Source organism: Diadema setosum, chromosome 20 (assembly GCF_964275005.1).
Source record: "Diadema setosum chromosome 20, eeDiaSeto1, whole genome shotgun sequence".
NCBI classification, from domain to species: Eukaryota; Metazoa; Echinodermata; class Echinoidea; order Diadematoida; family Diadematidae; genus Diadema; species Diadema setosum.
This window is the reverse complement of record NC_092704.1, coordinates 5,448,072-5,468,694: the sequence shown is the minus strand read 5'-3', so window position 1 is coordinate 5,468,694 and position 20,623 is coordinate 5,448,072. Positions and strand designations below refer to the sequence as shown.

The 20,623-nt window shown below is 39.3% G+C and overlaps 1 protein-coding gene across 1 annotated transcript; it reads right to left on the bottom strand.

Annotated features, from left to right (window-relative positions):
- Positions 1-3,274: 3,274 nt before the first annotated feature.
- Positions 3,275-20,399, bottom strand: LOC140243326 (ATP-binding cassette sub-family F member 2-like). The gene is made up of 13 exons (XM_072323000.1): positions 20,329-20,399; positions 19,045-19,184; positions 18,326-18,532; positions 14,783-14,971; positions 12,576-12,843; positions 12,038-12,140; positions 10,770-10,865; positions 10,239-10,358; positions 9,643-9,732; positions 6,198-6,371; positions 5,421-5,549; positions 4,247-4,450; positions 3,275-3,450 (listed from the first exon to the last, which is right to left on the bottom strand). Exons 2-13 carry the CDS (start codon positions 19,124-19,126, stop codon positions 3,322-3,324), a joined length of 1,791 nt encoding a protein of 596 aa, XP_072179101.1. The 5' UTR covers positions 19,127-19,184; positions 20,329-20,399; the 3' UTR covers positions 3,275-3,321.
- Positions 20,400-20,623: the final 224 nt, after the last annotated feature.

Below are 20,623 nucleotides of genomic sequence, written 5' to 3'. Positions count from 1 at the left end.
CTTAGGAAAAACAAAAACAAAAACCAAGTTACATACTAATCTCTTCATAGCCAGGACTTGTCCCCACCCCCCCCCCCAAAAAAAAAAAATAATGTTGGTATACAAGAAGAAAAAGAAATGAAAAAAATGTGCTCTTGCTCTGAATGTCGGTGATTCAAGTCCTGTAGTACCCCTCCTTACACGCTGATATATTGCCAGTAGCTGTATACTCTGGATGCACCATCTAGTCTGTTTCATCCCAACGGTGAAACCACTGCCCCTTCATCAGATTTCTTTTCACGGCATAATAGACGTGATGCACATAATCTATCTATGATGATGATTTCAGGTTGACGTCAAGTTTTGATTCCTCAGTAAAACTACGATAAATTACAGAAATAATCGCATCACAAACTCCAAATCCACAAATCAGAAAATTACTCTTTATCCCCCTACATTTTCAAGGTCTTAACAAGAAAAAAAAGCCCTTCAAGAAATACTTATCTATGACCTTTATAAAAATAATATTCACAATTGATTGTGCAGTTGCTTGATAATTTGTAGGATACGACAAAAGATGAAGGAAAAAAAAAAAGCAGCAGTATTATGTGATACTGGGATCGAGTCTACAAAGTCTCCAGTTATGAATTGTCTTTGCATAACTTTGTTACTCTCCATTTATTCAGCAGTATTCCGCAACCATGAAAATGTGGTCTATGGCAAGCAAATGGTATAATGGATCATACTTAAGTCTCAGCATTACGGGACAAGCAAATAAAAGCTTAATTTCATGTCCCACAACCAAATAGATAATGTTCTCCCTCCGTTTATTCTAACAAGATGCCATTTAAGTTCTCCTAAACTCATCCAATGCATATACCATCTCCCTCTTAACATAAAACAATACTGTACAACACATGAGAAATAAAGGAGAAATATAAGTTATCGTTATGACTACACAATCTGCCAACATCTTAAATAGATATGACAAATACACTCAGCGCAATTTACATAATGTATTCACTACTATACATTTGCATAATGCCTGAAAATATGCTTGCACACACTTGCTTTGGAAAACGAAAAAGCATAACTTCTCAAAGATGGTACACATCTTGGGAGTCATCTTTTACGCATATAAAATACCCAGAAATTCTTCACCTACACTTTGTCTTGATAGACAAGGGAATAAAAGATAAGGGAATAAGAAATAACTATTCATTCAACAGCATAAATAAAGGAAGCATGCAAAACTAACTTTCTGGTAACATCACGCAAATTCATCACGAATCTGGGATGCTTCCATCTGGGGGTGATGCAAAATAATATCTGCTCACAATTTCTGCGAGAGCAGCAACACTCCATACAAATGCAACACCCGTTCTTGCCAATCAATAACAGTTTACACGCCTGTTCAGTAACAATGGGTGTAAGTGTCAGACTTTTCCTTACCTCACACTAATAAATATGATGTGCCAAACTCGTACAACTCTCAAACAATTTACAGCCATCAAAGTTCTCACACAGAGCCTTGCTATACAGGAAGAAAAAGTGCCACAGTCAAAGAAAGAACCCCCTCCCAACCCCCCCCCCCAAAAAAAAAAGAAAAAAAAAAAAGAGAGAGAGAGAAAAATCAATCATGTACATGCTTGAGACTTCATGTAAGGGATGCCAAGGCACTCACTGACAAGCCTTGGCTGATGAAGATAGGCACCAAACTATAATGTAGACCCTGACAAGTATTACCAGTAAGATGACTGTTGCGACATCACAGACATGATCAGAGGCTGCGAATGACAGTCCCCTAACACATCGATCCATCACGGAGATCACACCCAGATAAGATCAGTCAACACATCATTTTGCAGACAGCAGTTTTTAACGTCTGCTCAGTTGCAAGCATAACTTAAGGTCTATTACAAACCAGAAGAGTCAAAGACGCATGTTGATATCAAAGTATTATGAAATAATTCTGAAATCAAATTCTGGTTCTGAAATCATATTGTCATATCGTTTTGCATCTTCACAAGCTTTCAGTCCCCAAAACATCAAAATGATGTCTAATGTACAACAGAATAATCTTTCACCAAACATCTGATCACATGAGTAGGTTTGATGAACATTCACTTAAAAAAAAAAGAGAATGATATGCACACTTAAAAAGTAATGCATATATCAAATGAGTATTCTTTTTTTGTGTGTTTTCTGTTTTCTTGTGGTGTGTTTGAGCATGCTGCACCACTAAATGAATGATAAATGGTTGCCTAGCTAAGCAAACATTTCACTTGCCCAACACGGAACATGGATTGCCTTGGGCAAGCACATGGAATAGACTGGTACCATCCTGCTGTCTGTAGCTTGGGTTTAAAGACATCACTTATTGCTTAGCATATGGTATGAATATAAATAAATTTCATACCTGCTTCTGTTTCAAAGTTGCAACACTTACCCTATCACAGTACCCAAATAAATCCCAACTTGGCATGGAAAATTAGAGGACTCTTTTTGGACAGGCTCTAGCTGACAATTTATAAATATCTTATTTGTGCATCAAACAACTATTCACTACTTCAACCTATGACAAACATAATATATGGCTTGTCGTGTAAACCAGCGTTTGCATTCCTTGCATTCACACATTTGAAGTGTTGCTCCATCAAAAAATATGCATTCACTAAAAGAGAGCAGCCAAGATTGCTTCAAATTTTCTAGAGTATGTGGGCTTGATGTCAAGTGAATTACAATCACATTCATGACTCAGGGTCATGCATTAAAGGGATGATATAGTATTGGTCGAGATGAGAACTCAACTTTTTCACTTTTTGCGTGATACTAGAAACCACTGTAAGAAATATCAAAATGCATACAATTCTAAGAGGAATTCTAAGTTTATTTGATGAAAGTTGGTTTTGAAATGGCTGAGACATCAAAAAACCAAGTAAAACCAAAACTGTACTATCCCTTTAATAATGACTCTTCAACTTTTGAGTCTAGGTAGAGATGATGTCCCCTGTGTGATAGACAACACAGTACTCACTGTCATTATCAGGTTCTGCCATGAATGAATGCAAGACAAAAATTACTGCTCCCTTATCTCATGGCACACATAACGTTAAATGGGTTTAACAACATCCCAAAAGAATAAAAAACTCTGAAAAACACAGCCTAAGCAAAACTGCTTTGGCAGATTTTGTGCATAGACACCCATTTTTCAGAGCCTGCGACAGTCATGTTAGTAAACTGATGGCACAGGAGATATTAACTTTCCGTCCAGATATCTGGAATAGTTTGGGGGAGACAGGTAAAACACCAGCTATCCATATCATGTACCAGAAAAGCTTCTTATTTTCCGGCAGCCACCTTGGCATTTTCCTTCATGATTCTGTCCTTGAGGGCGCTCTTGTACGAGATGATGTCCCCCTTCCACTTGGTGACGGTCTGCTTCTCACACACCCAGATCTCCTCCGCAACCTGCAGCATGAAATGTAATTTTGTTGTTGTTTACTAAGCCCTTGTTTCATATCAGTGTAAGAGGTTAAAAAGGGATCTGACGCTTCATGCACCACACTGTAACTGTTGGCTCTTTCGATGAGCACATTGAGTGTACATTCTGTGATCGAAAACAATTGTATTTGGAATGGGCAATTTTGATTTCCTTGATGTGAGCACTGATATTTTCACACTAATGTGACAGCAGTGGATATTCTTTGTCTTGGACAAAGACTGAAATTGAAAAGCTGCCAAATATACTCAGTGGAATTGAAAGACCTCACTTCAGGGCAGGTAACACCAATCTTGATCAGACTTCGGAAAGTTTTCAGTATGGGAATATTTAATAAGAGTCAAGACAGTACTAAAACATTGAAACTTAGTTTCATGTTGGAGGTAAAGAATGTCAAATTTGGTATATAAAATTTACATCGGTTGAATATTTTAGAAACGGTCCATAAAAAGGTTGCGTGACACAAAGTTTTCTCATTAATGCAATATTCGCATCAAATGAGGCCCAGCTTGCGTTGTAGCTTCTCAACAAAACAAAACAATATCAACATAACAAAAAACCAATTTAATTTAATGGAGGAGTTTGTGCATCTGAATTGCACCAGATTATGCATGCCCATGACTTTTTTAATGCCCTTTACTAAAAGTACTGAATAAGTGGTGTTTATTTACTCAGATGAAGGGCAATTTGTCAATCAGTTGCAATAAAACAAAACCAAACAAAAACAAGGTGAGCTGTCAGCATCTGATCACACTCAGCTCTCACCTGGTTGATCAGTCGGAAGTCGTGACTGACCAGCACCAGGCCGCCCTCAAATCCGTTGATGGCTTCGGCAAGGGCATCGATGGTCTCAATGTCAAGATGGTTGGTGGGTTCGTCAAGCAGTAGCATGTGGGGTGCCTGCCACGCCAGCCAGGCAAAGATGACGCGGCACCGCTGGCCGTCAGATAAGTTTCGTATAGGACAGATCTGTTATCCACAGATGGATGGGAAATACAGGAAGAGCGAAAACTATGTGACATTTAGAGCAATAGTTTGTGCATGAAATCAATAGAATATGCGATGCTCCACTTATTGACCTGCACTTCACTGGAAATCACACTACACAGGCTTGCTTGTCTATCCTTTTTTTTTTTTTAATTCAGTGTTGTCTTCATTATGGAAACACAAATTGATTTGAAGGCTTTATGCAGGTAAACAAAAAACCCAGCTGTAAACACAGAAACCAACCACCAGACATTGTTTCCAGTTTACCCTAACTACAATTTGTTGTCAGAAAGAAACGCTGGAGTCAGATCAAGTGTTATCGCTTCACCGTGTTGTTGTCATCGTTACCCAGACCAAAGGTCACGGGTCACTGTAATTCGGCCTTTTTTGTCATCATTCTCCATGCATTTCAATGAGATACAGAGTGTACTTCAAAATACATTGTACCTTAGAAGACTGTTATCAACACAGAAAACACAGTCACTCTGTTCTGCAAAACTGACAACTCACAATGTGATACCTTATGGCAGCTACATACAGTATATATATCCATAGTCTTATGACAAAGCACTTCTACGTCAACCTGTTTTGTGCCAGAGCACAGCTAGAGAGAATAATGCTTCAAACTGGCAACATTTTGGAAGCTAACATATTCAATGCTTTCAGATAAGAAAAAAAAAAAATTATTAGGAGGAAACTGAAACATTACAAGTTATTTCAGAGCCAGAAAGTAACCTGATATCTCAGTCTATGAGTAGGCACAGCAATTTTTTTTTCTTTTTTTTTTTTTAATATGAGAGTAGCAATACAACTTGATGACATTAACATAAGCCAGAAAATTACTTCTAGGCAAAATAAGGTGCAGCACAAAAGAAGAGCAAGCAAAGCATTTTTTGGCCTGGACAGGGAAAGAATGATTTTTGTGTGGATGAAAATTGACAGCAAATCTGACCTGCTGCTTTCCGGTCAGTCCATACCGGCCGATGATTCTCCGCATCTCCTCTCGCTCCTTCACCTCAGTGAACTCCTTCAGCATCCAATCCAAGGCACTCATGTTGAGGTCAAGCAGATCTTGGAGGTGCTGTGGAGGACATAGGGGATGCAGGTGAGCCATTGTCACCATCACTATCATCAGCAGCATTACATCAGCTTCATCATCAAAATCTTTATCATCTTTATCAGCACTATCATCGCAATATTCATCTTTATCATTATCCCCTTGTTCATACTCATTGTCATAAAAATCATCATCATCATCGTCATTATAAAAATCATCATCACCATTGTCAACATAGTCAACATCGTCATCATCATTGTAAACAACATCTGTATCATCATCATCATTATAAAAATCATCATCATCACTATCACTTCCATCATTACTGCCAGTAGTACATTTGTATCGTTACGCTCATCTTGAACCATCATAATTATCATCCTCCGAGCATTACCATAATCATTTTTGTCAGCATTTTCATCAATACCACCAGTCTACCATATAAATAAATTCATTTCGTAAACATTAATTTTCTGTGATTCTATCAGCAAGTCTGAAAGAAAACAAATACATTTTCAGAAATATCTTCACCAGAAAAAATCTTTATGCACCCATTCTGAACTTTCAGAGTTTAGTGATGACACCCCCCCCACAACTTTCCAAATTATTGTAGAAGACATTATTTGAAACACCTTTGCCAGATACTTATAAGTTTTCGACCTTTGACCTTACCTGATGGTACCTCCCTATTCTGAGGTGAGAGTTCTTCCTGATGAGACCATCGGTCGGGACCAGCTCCCCGACCAAGAGCTTGAGGAGCGTGGACTTGCCAGCCCCATTAGGACCCACCAGGGCTACCCTGCTGTCCAAGTCTAGACCAAACTCTAGGTCCTTGTAAATGAGCGGCTGCACGGGGCAGGAGAGTGAGAGGGCGAGAGAGAGAAATTAAACACTTTTTATTTGTTGGGTAGTTGCATGTTGCATATTGGGCGCAAGATGAATATGTTGAACTCATGAATATTTGGTTGGCTGAGCTACACACTGTTATATTGGCATGTAAAGAATATGAATATTTATGTTTCATGCAGTACTTATTAAATGTTACAGTTGAACCTCTCTTATCCGGCCTCCCTTTATCCGGATCTCTCTATTATACGGACGCAGTCTCGCTGTGATTTTTTTTTTTTTTTATAATTACGGGACGAAAGGGGGATTCCCAACTCCTTGAGAACTCCTACACAAACACACATGAATTACATATTACTTCCAACATGATTAACATACATTACATCAAATTTCCTTCCAAATTGCTTACCTTCAGACATTTTAACATCCCCAAACATCCCCAAATGTAACAATGAAAAGGTTGCAGTATACACATTACTACATGTGGTACTACAATGGGCTACATCAGTACATGTGTATGTATATGTACATGTATAAAGCATTGAGTCTCCCGTATCCGGCCAAATCCCTTATCCGGATGAGCCCGGTCCCGACTTGTCCGGATACGAGAGGTTCAACTGTATATTCTTTTTGTCATTCATTACAACTAATACACTCTGTAGAATTTATGAAAAAGAAAAAAAAAACAACAACTCAAGATTCATGTCTTCTTAGGTTATTGATTAAATGCTCCTCACTTTGCCTTTAAACATGGCTTGCCTAGATTTACGATAGAAAATAGCATTAGGATACAATTGTCTTTGGACATAAAGTATGAAATCATAATCATTTACTTATAGCTGTTATCTGAATTTTGACATTACATATTTCATACCAGGAAAGCACACAGAAATATGAACCGATATGGTGTCACTTTGCATCCTAATGTATACTACAACTAGAAATGATAGCAACTGGTATGCCTCCGCCATGATGCATGATTCTCCTAATAGGTCTAGATAGTACATGTGGACAATGTGTGATTACATTTTCACAAAATTGGCAAAATATCAAAATGACAAGTTTGTCACAAATGTGTTGAATGTTCACCTTCCTTGAACTAGGTTTAATTGGATGAATAGGAGAGCATGTATTTGGGGATTTAAGGACTTTAACTTGAATTTGACCCATTCATACGTTTATGCATTGAGTAATTTTCAAGGTAAGGAGAAAAAGTGCAATTTCTGTATTGAATAGTGAATTGTTACCCTTTTCATCTGGCCTTTGACCCTAAAATTCATAAGATAATCACTGTCAGGCAGAACATGCATAAATATGTAGTAAGTTTCAAGATAACATGAGCCACTTCCGAGATATGGAGGAATAAGTTAGTTCAGCACTTTCACTTGATCTTTGACCTTTCAGGAAAAAAAAAAAAAAACTTTCCAGAGAATCTCTATTTTAATAGGTTATACATGCATACACCCAGTGTAAAAAAAAAAAAATCCTGCTGGCACTGCATAAATATGACGGAAATAGTAAAATTTTGAAGTGTTGCTCTTGACCTTTGACCCCATGAACCCTAAATTGTCTAGATAATCACTGCCAGTCAGTACATGTATATATACTATGTTCCATGAAGATAACTTGAACAATTCCCAAGGTACGGAGAAAAAAAGTGAAGTTTTAATATTTCTACTTGACCTTTTGACCTTTGACCTCATGACCCCAAACTTTCACCAGAGAATCTTAATTGAGTAATACATGTATACACCAAGTTTCAAGAAAATATCTTCCGGCATTGCATAGATATGGTGGAAATAGTGAAATTTTATGTATTTGACCTTACCTTTTGACCTTTGACCTTGAGCACGTGCACCCAAAAGTTGATAGGCACAACTTCACTCCCTAATACACATTCATGCCAAGTTTCATTAGGATACCTCGAAAGGTTTTTTAGTTACGCTGTCCACAAACTTCATTACTGACGGATGGACGGACGGACAACCCGAAAACATAATGCCTCCGGCACCACTTCGTGGTGGAGGCATAAAAACAGTATCACAGAATCCACCCTTTTCTAATACCATTCACAAGCAATAAACATTACCCTAAAATTCCCTCAACAAGCATGAAAATATAGTCAGGGTAGGGGAAATCCTACCATTTGGAACTGCCCCCTCCCCCCTCCCCCTTCAAAAAAAAAAAATGATCCCAATTGTGTCGTATATTAGAGTCATATGTGTCAGATATTACAGTCATATGTGTCAAGAGTACAGCTGTAAGACAAGCCATCATCATAAGAATACCGTATCCACACACAATGGACTCATTCGGAATCTGGTAAAGCAATGGGTATTTTGTATAATCATCTGATGGCGATGTCTCAAAACCCAGCACGCAGAACAGAACGTACCAACTGACAATAGTTTAAGTTATCATATCAGATTTTCATCCTTGAGTCTTTCCTGACACTACCTCAAAATCATTCACAATAAAGAAGATATGTGTACCTATGTCCTAACTTGGAAGAAATACCTTTATGTTCACTAACATTTTTGGAAGGTCATCTCGACAGTGTGCCAAATTTCATGACACTTTGCTTCTTTTTAATTCTGTGTAAAATGCACACATGGCATGTGTAATGGTCATGCATACACAAAAGAATAGAAAATGATTCATGGTACAGTTTGTAAATCATATCATTGTACTGAGAAGAATGAGTTATAGTGAGAACTTTTACATACAGAATTTGAGAAGTATCAACGTCTTGATCACACAAACCCAAATTCACACTGTCGTGATCTTAAAATCGCAACAGCCTATACGTACTTTTGACTTGCAATTTGCTGCATCGAAAATCTTGGCGCTCTCTAACTCTTAAGCAACTAACCTATATTGTGCTTAGTTTGCCAACTGGCAATGATGTCTGGAAATTATCGTCTTTGAAAAGAGATTCCCTGATCCCCCTAATACCTATTGTGTCACTGCTTCTAGCAGGTTGGGATGAGGCGTGTTGCTAAACCCATGTGGACTTGCTAACTTTACAACTAGGCCAAGTATGGATGGATATCTGTACGCGTGTACTGAATTCTGACGCAAAAGCTAGCTATTAATCTAAGTGTGTGGGAACATAAAGGATGTATAGATCAAATATGGGTATACCCAGACATCTCTAACTCATGTTTCTCCATATGAAGAACTTGACACATATATTACTTTATCTGCCTCTTCTACCTGGTTTGTATCAAGTCCATCATTGTTAGTTGTCTTTCTTGTTTCTAATTCATACCTTGCCGTCGGCGTATCTGAAGGATACGTGCTGTACCATCATAACAGGGGGAGGGACTTTGCCACAGTCTGGGAAGTAGAAGGATATTGTCTGCAAACAAACAAAAAACACACATAAAAAAACGACCAAAGGACTTCATGATTTTTCGGTGAAGGCACCCTCTGAACGAAAACAAACAAAGAAGGCATTCATTCATTCCTTCATTAGGCAGTAACATGTCACAATTCTCTGGTTAGTACGATAGAAATGTACTGATAGAGATATCTAGAATGAAATATTTGCAATCTCTGATGTTTCTCAGAACAATTGTCCAGTACTTTAAAACAAAATAAATACATAAAAAATTACAAATCACAATCATGTCACTGATGTGTCTGCACTGAGATGCATGCTGGACGGCATGATATCATTTTGTTTCCTAAAGATGGTCAAATTTAACTAAAAGTTTCACTGACTACTACTACCTTCCTGCCTTTAATCATAGATGTATGTATGTAACTATGCACATGTGTGCATACATACACGATTATACCATTCGAGATCCACAATATATTATATCATATGAACATCCCACTGTTTCTGCTTGGTAGACTTACCTTATCTGATACAACTTTCTCTGTGAGTCCTCCAGCTACCATCTTGCTGAGAGTTTTCTCTTTGCTCTGGGCTTGGCGGGCTAGCTTGGCACTGCCGTGACCAAACCTTGCTATATAATTCTGTCATAACAAAGAAATTAGACACAAAGTACATTAGCCCTTCTTTATGTCCAGAGATTAGATTCTTACTCCTGAGAAACGTGAACATGGTTTTGACACAGGATATTGATACAGGCCACTATTAAACAATTAATCAAAACCAATAGACACAAACATTCCTGACTACTAGTATCACATCTTTGCAACATGAAACCCTTGTACATCCATTCAATACCAATCTCATGGAGAAGTTTTCAATGAGGAAAGTTAAAAAAAATTGCTACGAACTCAATGCAACAACTCAAACGCAAAACATCAACTGGCTGTCGCCTAGCTGCTTCTGCAGCAACTGCACAGTCATCACAAGCTGCAACTGTCACAAAATGCTGTGTGATATGGCCCCTGGTATGGCTCAAGTGCAGTGATACTAACCTTCATGTGAGCTATTTGGTCCTGCTCCCATTGATAACGCTTCATCTGATTCTCCTCCAGCTCAAACCGTGTCTTCACGTAGCTGTCAAAGTTACCCTGATGAACCAGAGAGACATGCATTTATCAGATATCTTCTTCCCGTATTCCACAATCTCCACAAGATGGCCGAAGGCTCATAATAACATATTGATCAAATATACACAGGAACACCTTGCTATAACAGGGACCCAAACCCATGTCAATTACCTCGTTATATCAGGTTTTCACTATATCAGAGTACAAAACACAGAAATGTACAAAGGTGGGACCTGCAATCAACAATATCATCTTGTTTAATTTAAGGAGGTTTACATATTTGATCTCATTATAAAGAGGTTCCACTGTATCTATTCATGATAGTAGTACTCTGGTAGTATACAAATTATTACATGTCTTTGTGAAATTTGCAACGATCTTTAGTGATAAATCACTGTCCCTTCCAACCCTGCCATACACGATCCCTTCAGCAGAAGAGTTTGATGAGTCACACAGACGATAAGATTCATCAATGCTTATCAAAAGTGCTGAAGAAACATATGCACAGATGCATTTTTAAGACAAGATGCCAGAATTTAAATTCAAGGAGCCTGTGCTTTTCGGTCTGCAACACTGAAAATCTTTCATGGCTTCAATGCATGGATCCAAGACATTGTAATGTGATAAGTCTCTGCATTCATGCCATCATATACTTCTATCATATGTGTGAAACAACATCAACATAAACCAAGTGAATAGCACCATTATCCAAACAACCAACCAACCAAACATGCCAACAATGACACCCAAACACATGTTTATATCCACAATAGTAAGCTAAACAAATGTTGAACAAACAACCCCCCCCCCCCAAAAAAAAAGGAACAAGAAAGAAACCCCCCTTCACTAATACAAATGGTCACTGAGAAACCAGTGGGAAGCATGTAATTACTACAATACATTAAGACCTGATGATATGGTCTTCAATTCCGTTTTCTTCTGTTCTGCATTTTTAATGCTCTTTTTTTTTTTCTTTTATTTTGGTGTAACTGCAGATCTCACTCTTGAATTCATTGAACCCCATAGGGATCTACAAACAAAATCTGCTTTAAGTATTCTTTAACATTTTCTTTTTCTAGCTATCAAAACTTCCTTTGGATGAACACCCTTTCATGGAAACCGTTATGCCATGGTCATAAGCTGGTTGACGTGGTTCAATACATTACAAACAGGAAAATAATGCCGGTACTTACACCATAGCTGTTGATTCTTTGTTTGTGTACATGCAAGATGTTGGTACAGACACCATTCAAGAAGTCCTGAGAATGTGATATAAGCACTAATATCCTCTTGTATCTAAAGGGGTAAAGATAAGGGAAAGAGAAAGAAAAATGTTAAGAAAATATGAACTCAAGATCTATCCATGTGTTGTTTTAGGTTTAGAGCAACCATTTTCAAATTCTAAAACATTTTTCAAACATAAAAATTTTCAAACATAAAACAAGATTTCTTTGCAAAAGTAGAATTAAACATGCAGTATTTCACAAACATGTCTAGCATTCAACACTAACCAAAGCATAACTTTTTAGTACTTTTCAAAGCAATGTTCTTGTGAAAGGAAAATCTGCATTCACAGGACATGAAGTTTTCTTTTCTTACAGTGACTGCACAGGTAATGAAGAGGAATAGTTTTCGAATAATTCTCTAAATTGAGCTGCATGGTTAAAACACAACTGATAAACCAAGAAAGGGAAAAAAAGTTCAATGATCAAGGCAATTTGAGTGTCTTACCCCTTGAGTTCTTCTTCTAGCCACACACACGCTTCTAAATCTAGATGGTTTGTTGGCTCGTCGAGTAACAGTAAGTGGGGCTTGACGAACAGTGCCCTCGCTAATGCTATCCTCATTCGCCAGCCTCCGGAGAAGTCCTTGGTCTGTGTCTGCATCATGGCCTTGTTAAAGCCCAGACCATTGAGGATTCTAGCGGCGTTCACCTCCGCCTTATCGGCGTCCATCTCCTCTAGTCTCTCATAGATGTCCATTAGTCTTTCCTCAGCCTCTTTATAAAGGGGACAGAAACACAAACACGTCAGTTAAAATACATGTGTGGTTTGGGATTCCATCAGAAAATAATTCCCATGCACAGTTTCTGTTCATTTGACATATCATATGGAGAGTGACATCACATTACAGGTGCCCATGAGAGGGCGACGGCCCAAAGTTCTTAATCATCAAAATGTCATTTTCAATTGTCTGTTTTACAAGGGTGTGGAACATCCCTGAAGTGCCCTCACAAACCCATTCCACATCATTTAATCAGCCGTTGATGAGCACTTAACCCACATCCAGACAAATTTGTCGTTATCTACAAAAATACCTTGTGGCAAGGCAAATTATTTGAGTAGCCACTTTTCTTTTTAATCAAAATCTCTGTTATGTCTTTCACCACATCACATCTTAAAAAATATGCAGCAAGGTTTACAAAAGTCACACAATCATTTCTGATACATGTGGAGACTGCTTTGTAGAATGTTACCATTGGTATTTACACAATGCCAAACAAACTTGAGCACATCAACCATCTCCTTTCATCATGCATGCTTGACGGAGGTTAACATACAGGTTAAAATGTATTTTTGTGTGTTCACGTCCACAGGTTTAGACTACACTGACATACCACTGATGGATATTACATCCTGTGCTATATTAGATCACAAATTTAGTCATTAGCCTAATAAATTATCTTGGGTCAAATGCCTTAGGAATACAGTACTCTCCGCATAATCGGGTAGGCTCGGGCAGAGCGTTTCTTACCCCATTAAGCGGAGTACCCGATTAACAGAAGAACACGTCTCATTCACAATTGACACACACAATGTGTATGTACATGCATTGTACACTGCATCAAACACCTACACTGTATGCTTACGGTAACACGCGTGCTTGCACAGCACATTAAACATACCTTACACTTGCTCAGTCACGAGCAATAATTTACACTCTTTTTATGGACAAATATGTCTTCAGAAAACTTTGTCGTTTGACTAGAGACTCCTCGTTAACACGCAGGAGCTTTCCGAAATGAACACGTCTCTTTGCGTGCACTAGTCACACAGAACATCGGGTTACTTTTCGAGAAGTGACTGGGAAAGCAAAATCATGGAGCTGGTGCATGGCCTGATTTTTGTTGCAAACTTCTCGTATTTTGAATGTTGTGTTCAACTCCTGTCTGTCTATGCAGCTGTGAGTGGCAGCTTTAACATACATGTGTAATATTCGTTTACGAGTGGCAAGTCGGTACTGGTACATGTGTTTTCACGTTCCATCACTCCCCAAATGATCGGTTTTCTCTGCAAATTAAGCAGAGAATGCGATTAGCCGTGTAAAATTTGACATTCATGATTTCTGAAGTGTTTTATCTGCGTTAGAATGTGGGTAGAAATTAGATAAGAAGAAAATTATTTACCCGTTTATGCAGAGAGACAACCCGATTATCAGGTAAGTTTAATGTGCATCGGAACTGTTTTTGACATTATTACCCAATTAAACGGAGTACCCATTTAAGCAATACCCGATTACGCGGAGAGTACTGTACTGTCATATAAAAGCTGAATTCTCTTGATGGGACAGCAGCTTAAAAACAGAAGAAAAACAAATAGTTTCTCCCATTTATCACCCAGGCAAGGGTCCATTTGTCCAAAAACATGCATATGCACATTTCTTGGTAGGCCAGGTGGGCCCACTGGTTTGTAAGCAGCTTACATGGAGGTTATCACGTGCAGTTGTGGCAAAGGAATTGATGTAAAAAAAAAGATAAAAGAAAAAAATTTGATGAGGAAGGTAATATGATAGTTCACATCCTCTTTCTGAAGGCTGCAACCTCATCTAATCTGCTCAATCCCCTCCCCCATCACATTTCTCTCCCTATCAAACATGAATCAATAGATGTTCCCCTCTTCCATTCCCCCTTCGTGCTAGGAGTCTACATCAAGCAGTACCTGGTCCTGTCATGTGGGAGAGCTCCTCCGCCTCCTTCTCCAGCTTCATCTTTTCCTCGTCCACCTCCAGCACGCATTCTATCGCCGTCTTGTCGCTGGCTGCTATCTCCCGCGTCAGGTGGTAGATGTCCATGTGCTCCGGGATGGGCACCTCCCGGTTACCAATGGCGTGGAGTAAGGTGGACTTGCCTGCAAACAGTCCCAAAAGCAACATTTCAGTCTCAGGAAAAAGAATGGTTATACAGTCTTGTACCATGCACTTCCCTACTAATTTCCAACGTCTACACTTCTACCTTCTAGCCATATTGTGATGTTCAAATCACTTTAGAGCATATTATTGCCCTAGGGTAAATTTCGGACAAATTTCTATACAGTTGAACCTCTCGTATGCGGACAGGTTGGGACCGGGGCTCATCCGGATAAGGGATTTGGCCGGATACGGGAGACTCAATGCTTCATACATGTACATATACATACACATGTACTGATGTAGCCCATTGTAGTACCACATGTAGTAATGTGTATACTGCAACCTTTTCATTGTTACACTCAGTAACAGACCCCAAAATAGAGGTTCGTGTTTACAAGAATGAAATCATTTTCTTTTATAAATTCTTAGGATGATTTACCTAAATAATTATTAAGAAATGTATCAAGTAAGTAGATCTTGAAAACAAACAGTACGAGCCGACGAAACTACGCTTCAAAATAGATAGCGCATTGGGTTTGGGTTGCTCTCTTCCCCACACTCTCTCTCCCTCTCTCTCTTTGTGTGTGTACTGTGTGTGAACAATTTTTGAGTGTTCAATATCATTCGTTGCTCAGCCAGTGGGCCGGATGCATAAACGCTAGCAATTGCTTGTGCTAGCCTTTTACTCGAATCCGTATGCATAAAAACAAGCAATTGCTTGCGAGCAGAAGCTCTTGCTAGCAAGTACAATTGCTTGTTGTCCGCAAGCAATTGCTTAGAGACCAAGCATTTGCTTAAAAACGTATGCATAAAACATACCTTTTGCTAGTTCTTGCTAGCAATTGCTTACGATTTTCCAAGCTCTGTAAAATGAGCTTGAGCTTTTGCTTATCTGGGACGTTCCCTTTTAAGTATCATTTTTATATTCATGGAAGAAAGACAACAATTGTGAAGGAGTGGTATAAATCTACAAGAAATTACTCTTAAGTAGAGTAAGAAATTTTTCATTTCAACAACGGGAATGTCCAGTGGTTAGCACGCAAAATGTGATGAAAAACAGGTAGGATGTCTCACTTCGGTGGAGAGCAAGGAGACGTCTCTCCACGTGCGATCTGGCAGATGCGGGCTATTGTAAGCAGTGATGGGAATCAGCCAGTAATACGAGTGTGTGTATAGTTGTGTGTGTGTGCGTCTGTGTGTGCATTTATGAGTGTCATTTCATAGCTCTTCTGCTATGTCAGGAAATGTTTCCGCACACACATGCCCTTTCAAATGCATGCTGCCACACTCGCCTTTGTTCTTGTGTTCGCACAGGCGTGACGCTATTGTTCGAACCCTAAGCAATTGCTTGCTGAATGCAAGCAAAAGGTATGTGCACAAGCAAAAGATTATGCATATGTATTTAAGCAATTGCTTGAGCTACACCTTTTACTAGACGAGCTTGTGCTTTTGCTTGAAGCAATTGCTTACAAGCAATTGCTTGTTTTATGCATTCGGCCCAATGACTCGAAACAATGCAGGTCTATCTAGTCATATCGACGGCTGTGTATGGACCTATAATGTGGCAATGCGATATGAGAGGACTCGAGCGCATAATCTGTCCATGTTCTTGCGATGATTTGGGGATGTTTGGGGATGTTAAAATGTCTGAAGGTAAGCAATTGGAAGGAAATTTGATGTAATGTATGTTGATCATGTTGGAAGTAATATGTAATTTATGTGTGTTTGTGTAGGAGTTTTCAAGGAGTTGGGAATCCCCCTTTCCTCCCGTAATTATCAAAAACTAGAAATGTCGCTACAGCGACTGGTTATACCCCCGCCAAACAACATTTCATAAGCTTTGGTCAAAACAACATTTCATAAGCTTTGGTCAAAAAACTGAGGAAGTAGTTAAATCCGCAAGATCTTTCCTTGATCTTCTGCCATTAATATGCCGTTACCATAGCAACGTACTTTCGGGTACTGTCGAAAAATGCGTCTTGCACATCTACAACCAAAGGCACAAATCTGTACCAAGTTTCATGGAAATTGGGCAAAAACTGAGGAAGTAGTTTGCAACACAAAATTTTCCATCATTTTGGCTCATAATATGTGAGCTGTTACCATGGCAACATACTTTTTGTCACTGTCAAGAAATGTGTCATGCTGACCTATATCCTAAGACAAACATTCAATATGAATTCCATGAGAATTGGAAGAACACTGATGAAGCAGTTTTGCCATGAAGCATTTTGCCCTATATTTTACCAATAACATGCCGTTACCATGGCAACGCACTTTTTGCCACTGTGGAAATATGTGTCTTGCACATTAACATATTCAGATGAACATCTGTACCTAATTTCATAAAAATTGATCAAAAACTGTGGGAGGAGTTCGCGACGCAAGATTTGTACCCATTTTTGCCCATAATATGCCGTTACCATGGCAACGTACTTTTGGGTACTGTCAAAAAATACGTCTTGCACATCTACAACCCAAGGCACACATCTGTGCCAAGTTTTATGGGAATCGGTTGAAAACTGAGGAAGTAGTTCGCCACGCAAGATTTGCAACGGACCGACCGCCCGACCGCCCGACCGTCCGCTGATTCCTATTTATATACCCCCTTCAAACTTCGTTTGGCGGGGGTATAAAAAAAATCACGGCGAGATTGCGTCCGTATAATAGAGAGATCCGGATAAAGGGAGGCCGGATAAGAGAGGTCAACTGTATATAGTAGACATGATGAATCCAGCCACCAGAAGTTCTGTTTACTATTGAATTGCCATTTACAAACTGAGGCAGAGAGAAGTGCCTCAGATAAAATGCCTTGAAAATAAAATGTCTGTTGGTGTGGAACTTACTGAAATTGTGTCAAGGATCTACTACACCAGAGGCTTGCTCTAAAGTCACAACTCTTGAGTTCAATTTACATGATTTTAGGGAAAATTTTGGAATCAGTCAGTCCTCAGAAGTCAGGAACTGTTTTTACAATTTAGCCAACTAGATTTGGCATGAATCTTCTCAGCTCTGGGTTCATTGTTTGGCTTGATAAAGTTCAAAGTCAGTGAAACATGCCCCAGATCACCTCAAAAACTGCTTACACTAAGATTTACATTACACAGAATGCTTTTGGTAAAAAAGATGGAAAATCCTTTCCTACATGTAGATTAACAAAAAACAAACTACAGGACATCTGTTTGAGAGCAAGATAAATGGAAGGGTATCTTAATTTGTCTTCTTTTTTTTTCAAAATGAAGCTTACTTTCATTCCTTAACCACACACTCTCTCTCTCATTTTGGATGTGAGTGGCACAATCTTGTATCCCTGGTAATCATATAAATTGGGCTTTCACCTGCAGCGTCCTTACCTGACCCATTGAGACCAAGCAGGCCGTATCTCCTCCCAGAGTTCAGCTCGATCTCGGAGTCGACAAAGAGCTCCGCTCCATGGAATGTCAGACTGAAGTTGATGATCTTGAGATCACAGCTGCTGGGGTGGGAGGAAAGCACGCCGGTGCACGCACGAGCGTTCCCCGCTAGGGCCAAGTCATCCAAGCCATTTGTGACCCCATTCACTGCACAAAAAGAATTTCACCTCAAGTGCTTAAATTACTCCATTTATAATATTTCTGAGACAGATCTGTTTGATTTGAAACAAGGTTTTGAGACTGAGTTGTTTGGTTTATTAGTGCACAGATCTGGCAATCTGGCAATGGTCAAATTTTGTTTTTGGTATTAAGCACATTTTGATTGATTGTACATGTATATAATCATATGAAATACTCTCAGCTTCAAAAGAATACATGATCAAATTATTGCACATTCCAGATTTCACATGTAGGCCCTACTACATGTTTTCACACAGGTCTGTTGGGAATTTGACCTGTCAACATTTGCATGTGATTTTGTTAAATTTTTTATGCAATGTCACATGGAAGTTATGAATCAAATGAAGGAAACATATACACATAGCTTATCTTCAAATGTTTAATTTTTGAACTTCAAGGCGCTTTAATGAATGAGGAGAATTCATGGTTTTAAAAGGGATATCATGTCAATCTGCATGCATCACTGCTTCCACATGTACCTCCATTTGTCTCGACCTCCCCATTGGCGGCTGCTTTCTTGGCGGCCGCTGCCTTGCCCTTTGGAGCCCTCTTCTTTGGCATGGTTCAGCTTTGTGACAGCCCGAAGAAGAATAAGGTTCAGGATTCAGCCCAAGTTCTGCTGTAACATGTGACAAAGAAACATATTTACATTATCTATAATGTCATTAGTGTTCTCTCTCCTTTAGTTTATTCTCTTTTTTTGGGGGGGGGGGGGGTGGGGGCGAGGCTGGGCCTGGGATACGATAGGATGGTGCTTTCCTCACCACTGATCATAATCATGATGATGTTAAGTTTTAGCTGTAGTAAGCTAATTTAACCTATCTCTGTACAATCGTAAAAGCATTTCCATCCACAAATGCACAGATTCTGTCTACAAACTATTATTGTCTAGTTGCTGCTAAAAACAGGAGGTCAAGACCCTCAAGGGTTTGAACACTCAGAACAAAAAATCACCAGTTTCTTCAGTAGGGCCTACCAGTGGCAGTGCAGTATTGAGTATCACTAGACCTATCAGTAATCTTCTTCATCATCTTCATCCGGTGGCGGTGCTCTATACCACAACTTGAACGGTCCTGCACTGTACACATCTACATCTCAGTACATTATCGTGATTATATGCAGATCCACCCTCCACCAGCATGCAGCCTCGGCCCCCATTCATTTTACCCATCCTGCATTAATTACTCACCAATGCTCACTGTCAAACTTAACCCCGGGGCGCTCCTCCCGAACGCTTCGCATTCGGGCCGGTCGCAGTTATGTCAAACTCAGCTTGCCTACTCTACACGTGTACTCTTCTACACTGTCCTGACAAAAGGGCAATGCTTCACCATATGTGTTCACACAACATGACTAACGTTAAGATTGTAGGAAAAGTCCAAGCCATAAGCAAAACAGCAGTGTGAACTCAACCAAACATTCTTGTAGGACTACGCCGTAGCGCCGAGGAAGACAACGAAGGACCGAGTAATTAAACGTAGAAATTCTAGTGAACAAAAGACAATCTCTAGCCCAATCTCTACTCCATCCAGCTAGCAGCTAATGCGCTGTATAACGTAACTAGTCATAGATCTACGTACTGATGCAGTGATGGTCAAACACTCAAATAAAACCCACATTAACATGCTGGGGAATCGTCATGTTTGGTTTAGTTTTTCGCCGATCATTTACTGAAAATTTGTCATGAAGCGGCTTTATAATGATTCTACGCTATCTAATGTAATGTAATGGCAACCGAGGTAAGTAAATTTCAACATACTTACCACAATAATCACTTTCTGGAGAGTCTTTGTTGGACGAATCCGATTGAGAGAAGGCAATACACACGTGTACCGGCGCGGGATTTCCGTGGAATCGTAGGAAAATGGACGGATGTGAATGAATGGGAAATGTCATGTCGCAATGATCGGAGATGACGTCACGAGCCGGCGTTTTCAGCGATTAGGCTTCGTCCAGGCGTTTCATTAACTAATCACTCGTGAGGTACAGTACGTCCGCACCACCAATGCAATGCTGCATATGTCGTCGAGATCTATGTTCTGCAGCCTCATGTCAGCT

Bases quoted from the DNA above. Each gene is read 5' to 3' on its own strand.
- LOC140243326 (XM_072323000.1), bottom strand. From the start codon at position 19,126: ATGCCAAAGAAGAGGGCTCCAAAGGGCAAGGCAGCGGCCGCCAAGAAA. The intron at 9,733-10,238 runs GTAAGTCTACCA...GTTTGTTTGCAG, and splicing joins AGAAAGTTGTATCAGATAAG to ACAATATCCTTCTACTTCCC. The intron at 4,451-5,420 runs GTCAGATTTGCT...TGTGGATAACAG, and splicing joins GACTGACCGGAAAGCAGCAG to ATCTGTCCTATACGAAACTT.